This window comes from Sinocyclocheilus rhinocerous, unplaced genomic scaffold, assembly GCF_001515625.1.
Source record: "Sinocyclocheilus rhinocerous isolate Xijiao unplaced genomic scaffold, SAMN03320098_v1.1 scaffold1112, whole genome shotgun sequence".
NCBI classification, from domain to species: Eukaryota; Metazoa; Chordata; class Actinopteri; order Cypriniformes; family Cyprinidae; genus Sinocyclocheilus; species Sinocyclocheilus rhinocerous.
The window spans coordinates 1120993-1127172 of record NW_015657961.1 but is presented as its reverse complement, the minus strand read 5'-3'; the positions used below and the strand labels follow the sequence as shown (position 1 = coordinate 1127172).

At 37.7% G+C, this 6180-nt stretch overlaps 1 protein-coding gene across 1 annotated transcript in view; it reads right to left on the bottom strand.

Annotated features, from left to right (window-relative positions):
* The window catches only part of LOC107721734 (integrin beta-1-like), a 19749-nt gene that overhangs the window by 8624 nt on the left and 4945 nt on the right, over window positions 1–6180 (bottom strand). The window contains exon 2 of the mRNA XM_016529891.1: window positions 1185–1242. Coding sequence (XP_016385377.1) covers window positions 1185–1242 — 58 coding nt within the window. The remainder of the gene's footprint in view (window positions 1–1184; window positions 1243–6180) is intronic.

Sequence of the window (6180 nt, the reverse complement as noted above, 5' to 3'; positions counted from 1 at the left end):
CCGGGGGGTGGACAAAGGCCTCCTTTAGCGAATCGATGCGGTTTTGTAAGAAAAATAACCATATTTAAAATGTAATAATCAATTTAATCTAGTTTGAGCTCGCTGTTGTACACGGAAGCAGTTCCGGGCTGATGACGTATCAGGTCAGCTTTGCGCATGCGCCGCTCAGAAGTGATGAACGCAGAAGCGCAGGGGAGAGATCAAAACAAAACAATGGCCACTAATTAGAAGTACAAAATGAGGATTTGTAAATGAGGATTTGTAAAGTATTCGATATAAGCCAAGAGGAGACTGGTTTTCCTACGTCATCCTCCCGGAGCTGCTTCCGTGTACAACTGTTGGCGCAAGCTAGATTAAAGTGATTATTACATTTTGAATATGAATATTCGCTACAGGAGGCCTTTGTTCACCCCCCGGAGCCGTGTGAGACACTTTTTATTATGGATGGGCGCTTTTTATTTCACTTCTTTTGGAGCGCCATTAAACAGCTTGGAAGATCAAAGACAAATTTTAATATAACTTTAATATAACTATAAAGAAAGTCATATACACCTAGGACGCCTTGAGGGGGAGTAATTTATGGGCTAATTTTCATTTTTGGGTGAACTAACCCTTTAAAGGCAGTGTAGGTGATTTGATTCAAAAATATTTTTTATGCTGATTGAAAGTCTCTTCACATTCCGACAGCGCTATTGTAGACTAAGCGAGAATGGATGGCGTTATTATTGTAATATTATGCGCTTTTTACTATAGTATTTTCTCACCGGTGAATGAAACATGAGGTAATCTGACAGCGTTGCTCTCGGCGTGTCACTGGTCACATTCATGTGTTTTGGAGGCAGCGAGGCTTTGGACTGGAGAGTGTTTTGCAGGGAGGGTGGGATCTTATGCTTTCAAAGCTAGCTTGCTATTGCTAGCCTCTCCAAAATCGCCTACCCTACCTTTAACCCACACAAACCTGAAGGGTATCCCACCCCCACTTTTTAGACAGCAAATCGCCATGACAATTTTTTTTTTAATCATTTTACAGACAGATTAAATGTGTTAAAACTGTGCAATATAAAATATATTCACAACAGAAAATGGATGGATGATAAAACACACAACAGAAGCATTTTCACTAGTGGCCTCAGACTTTTGAACCCCACTGTATATCTGATGCTTTCGAAATCTGAAGTTCTTACCTAGTTGTGCCCTACTGAGTCCGAGAAGGACTGACATCAGGAGCAGCCTCACGTCCATCTGAAAACAACAATAACAGGGGTCAACTCAAAACCTTAAAAATCAATTCTCACAGTAATTTCATTCTACTTCTGACTGGTCTTCTCTCTTGTTATTGTTGCCATTTGTTATGTTATAAATGAAAATTAATTTATATATAAATATATATATATATAAATGTATATGTGTGTAACAATTCAATATTTATAATAATAATAATAATAATAATCATCATCATCATATTTTCTTCATATTTAATTAAATATGAAGCATTTTTGACTAAACAAATAGCAGTGAAAAAGATTGCGACATTTAGAGGAAAGGGCGTGCACATGTATGTGTTTATGACTTCTCAATGTGTAGGCAGAGTGTTACAAGGTCACTTCCTGTTTCTCCTAGCACAAATACATGGTCACAGAAAAACATTCCAACAGTCTGCATAGAACTGCACACACACAGATTACTCTTCTTCATTTAAAGTGACTGTACTACAGGCACAGTCCCACTGACTGCAGTAACCTGGGGTTAACGTTTTGCAACAACATACTGTCAAAAATTACAGAGCAAGTAAAAGCCTATTTATTATTACTATAGTCAGCAAAGAGACACACACAGAGCGTTCTACTTTGTGCAAGTCAGACAAGTACGAGCAGACATCCAGAAAAAGAGGGAGACTCCACTCCCATATTTGGTTACCAATGGTAAGACGATGGATCTGTTCTTCCCATGAAACACCTCACTGATGAAACAAAGAGGAGATACTTTTGCCTCAATCTATCTAGTGTACAGACACCAGTGCCAAACACTGCGGATTTGGCCTTATTAGGAATGACAGTGAGTACAAACACACAATGCCGTTACTTAGCATCCAAAAAAACACTTCAGTCAGAGACAAGCTACTTTTTCACAATCCAGCATGAGAAATGCACAAACAGCAGAGACAAATCCAGCAAAACTCCAGCTGTTCTGAAGCAGAAGATACATGTGACATGAATTATATCAACACAAACTCACATTTCTTTGTTCAAAACACAGGCATGTGCGCTGTATAGACTGGGCAGGTGGGTGAACTGCAGTAGACTCAACCGTTACTCTATCTACACAAACACACCTCAGACCTGTGAACACTTGAAGATAAGCAAACAGTGCTTCTTTCAGTACACTGGTGCCATTCATTTAGATCACAGATGTGTGTGCTGTGAAAGAGACAACATGAAGGACAGTGTGTGATTTGTCTTGGCATATTTACTCAATTTTTCTATATTTATCCTTTTGACACCTCTGTAATTTATAACTTCACTCTAATCAAAGTCTGTGGAAAAATGGCCCTTTTGACATACAAATGAACTTTCCGTATTGATCTATCACATTTAACTCGTATTTGGAATTTCATATTGCATTATGTTTTAGGGTTAAAGGAAATGCCCATAATAATGTCCTGGCAGAAAATTACTCCGTTTTAATTTTTTTCCCTTTTTTCTTAAGGTGCGTGACATTTATTCCTTATTGCTAAATTTTGTATTTTATTTATTTACCTAATTGACACTATTGCTATTTTACCTTATTACTACCTATGTTGCACTTCTTTTGTTTTTGTTGTGCTAATAGAGCCGTTCAGTCATGACATCAATTTGCAGGTCAATCCAAAAAACAAAGTTGCTAACGTAAGTTTGAAAACATGTTGCAAGCAAGCTACAATAAAAGGACTCCAATAGTTGTTAGATTCATTAAAAAAAGCATGCAAACTCACATCTGTTTCATAGTTACAGTCCTTTTTAGCAACTTGTTTTCAAAAAATTAAGTAAGGGTGCTCCGATCAGGATTTTTGGAGCCGATCACCAATAACAGGAAGCAGTAGGCCTATCTGCCGATGTCATGCCAAACCTCTCACAGCAGGTGCGTCGTCAGCTTGAGATCGGTTTATGAGATCTGCCTTTATAGAGACCACCGATCAAACTTCCCAAAGCGATTATCGGCCGATAGCAATCGGTAGCCAATCAGTCGAAGCACCCCTAAAATTAAGTGTGAGGTATTACTGTGCGTCACTCAGCACTCAAAAATGCTAATTCTCGTCCTGTTTTTACGAAGTCCTACAAAGTCAACATTTCTCTAAAGCACACTATATTAGCATTGAAACTAAACCGAGATAAAAAGAGAACAGATGCAGCACATAACACATTCTAATACATTTATTTTCTTTCTATACACACACGTGTAAATGTAAATGCGAATATTGTAATTAATTATCTCAAAGCCAGCTGTGCAGTTTTAGATCAGAACATAAAACTGAATATCACTTTAATTGTTCACGGACACTAAGAGACACATTTCAGCCTAGGCTGCTGACTCAGACATGGGAAGTTCCTATCTGAACACATCATTGGTGTGTCAGAGCATGTTTTCTGGGTTATTCCTTCTAAAGAATCATATGAGCTTCAGTGTGATTCACTGATTGTGGTAAAAGACATCTTCACACCATCAACACAGAATTCAAATCCACCAATCAAATCCAAATCCAGAATCAAATCATTTCAGCTCACATCAACTTATTAGGTTTCATTTACACTACTTCTCAAAAGTTATTTCTGTGATGATCCTTCAGAAATTATTCTACTATCCTGATTTGGTGCCAAATATGGTAAGAGGCTTTACATTTCCGACGAGTGCTTGCGGTTTTCGGCCAATCACAATGCACTGGGTCAGTTGGCCAATCAGAGCAGACTGCGCTTGTCGGAAGGAGGGGGCTTTGTTGAAAACGAAGCGTTTGAGAGAGGCGGGGCATAGAGGACCTACAATAATGTACAGTATTTGAAAAATAATGTGTTTTTTGAACATTAAAGCATGTCAACATATTCTGTTACACCAAATACACCAAATAATGATCTTTAAAAAAGCATCATATGACCCCTTTAAAAAAACAGCATTTATTTAAAATAGAATTCTAAATGTCTTTACTGTCATTTTATCAATTTAACACATACTTGCTGAATAAAAGTATTAGATTCCTTAAAATCTTTTTTAAAAAAGCCCAAAACTTTGAACTGTATAATGTATGTTTACATTAACTGATCAGCTTTCAATCACATCCACTAACACAGTTGCTGATGTACTGAAGTATTCAAAGAACATGGTCTTTGAAAGATGTTTACAGTAATATGCAAAAATTCTTCGAACCCTTTGTATCTCAAACCAGTGACATCATAGGCGACTAAGTTTCAGATATAAGCTCCTTAAAGTGACCTCACTGGTCATTTATTTGACAGTTTCACATTTACAAGTCTTGAACGGTCTCGCTGACACAGAGGCAGGTTAAGCTACGAGACAGCTGGCTCTTTAGTCTGCTGTTTCATTCTCAGTCGTTCTGTGTAACACTATCTTCAGAGAGAGTATGTGTGTGGGAGAGACCGAGAGCTTCTCAATTCTGCCTTGTCTGCTTTCCCCAAGGCTGTGTTGTGTGTCAAGGCCTTGAAAATGCAGCTAGATGTAAATATAATGTGTGTGTGTGTGTGTGAGAACATTCCTTCAGCTGCCTGGAGCTTCTTTGATTGTTATTGTTCCAAAGCCCCGCCCACATAAAACAGACACCAATCAATCACAGCTCTACCAGTTCTCTGCCTTCGGGCGTCACATTCTCTTGGAAATGTTCTGTTGATAAGATAAAATTGTGTGCATAAACTAATTCAATTCAATCTTTTTGAGTTCTGTGAAAAACAAAAGTGAAAAAAAAAAAATCGTAAGTGAGGTATCATTCATGTCAATAGCACAGTCAAAAACTGGTATTGATAGTTCAAAATACCTATAATACATAAAATATCTACCTTTAACTTTTTAAGTAAGTATCATTTTCAGTTGTGTTGCGTCCATACTGAAACTCATTCAGTAACATTCAGTAACAGAGTTCAGATTTGTCAGATTCAAACCAGTAACTCATCTTTTTGAACTATTCATTAAAAGAACTGGCTTAGAAGAGTCATTCATTCAGGAATAAGACTATACTGGTCATGCTGCATGTTTTTGATTCACTAAAAAGAACCAGCTAATAAAAGTCTTTTAATTGCATCTCTTTCAATACAGACTGCAAGCACCGCTAATACAAGCACATAAAGATGTGAAAAACCTTTATGCCTCTTACAGCTGGAGCTTCAACTCTGTGTCTTCGCTTTAAGGTTGCTTTTAAACAGGAATTCTTAAATGGCTGTTCTCAGTTATCCACTACCTGCTGATTTAAGTAACTGTCAAGACAAACAAGCACACAGAGTGGCCATTAACCCCTCCACAGCAGGACGGCCATTTCCTTAATTAAACTGCCTCACCCTGCCAACCCCCCTCTATCACACACACATTGCTAAGTGATGGGCGCTTATTCACCACAGACGGTGACCGACAGACACAGACTAGGGAAACTCCACCTCCAAAAGAGACTCAGCCTTCATTGCATTGAAGGTACAGTATCTGTTTTAAGAATACTAGGCTGTTGTTGTTTTTTTTAATACTGTAAGCAAGACACTGATTTCCCCTTAAGCACAAAAACTGTGGCATAACAATGGCAGGCACGGGAGTGTTTGGGAAATGATTTTGTCCTAAACCCAAACCCTGTGTATTAAGGTTCACCATGTTACTCATTGAGCATCATTTGTGCTATGAACATTATGAAAAATTAAATCGATATGATAGCATGATTCACACATAATAAAACATGTCAAAAACTATGCACCGATCGATCGGCCAGGGATCGGAATCGGCCGATTTTCCTCATGATCGGATCCGGGCACAATGAATAACACTGGATGTGTTATTTTACATTTGATTACTTTAATTTCTGTATTATTTCTTACCTGAATAAAAACTTACTTAACCTGAAAAACTTAGTTTCATAGCTCTCTTTATTCTATTGCATTTATTTGTGCTTTTGTTTGCAATTTTTGTATTTGCTCTTATTTTATTACTGACTTTTTACTT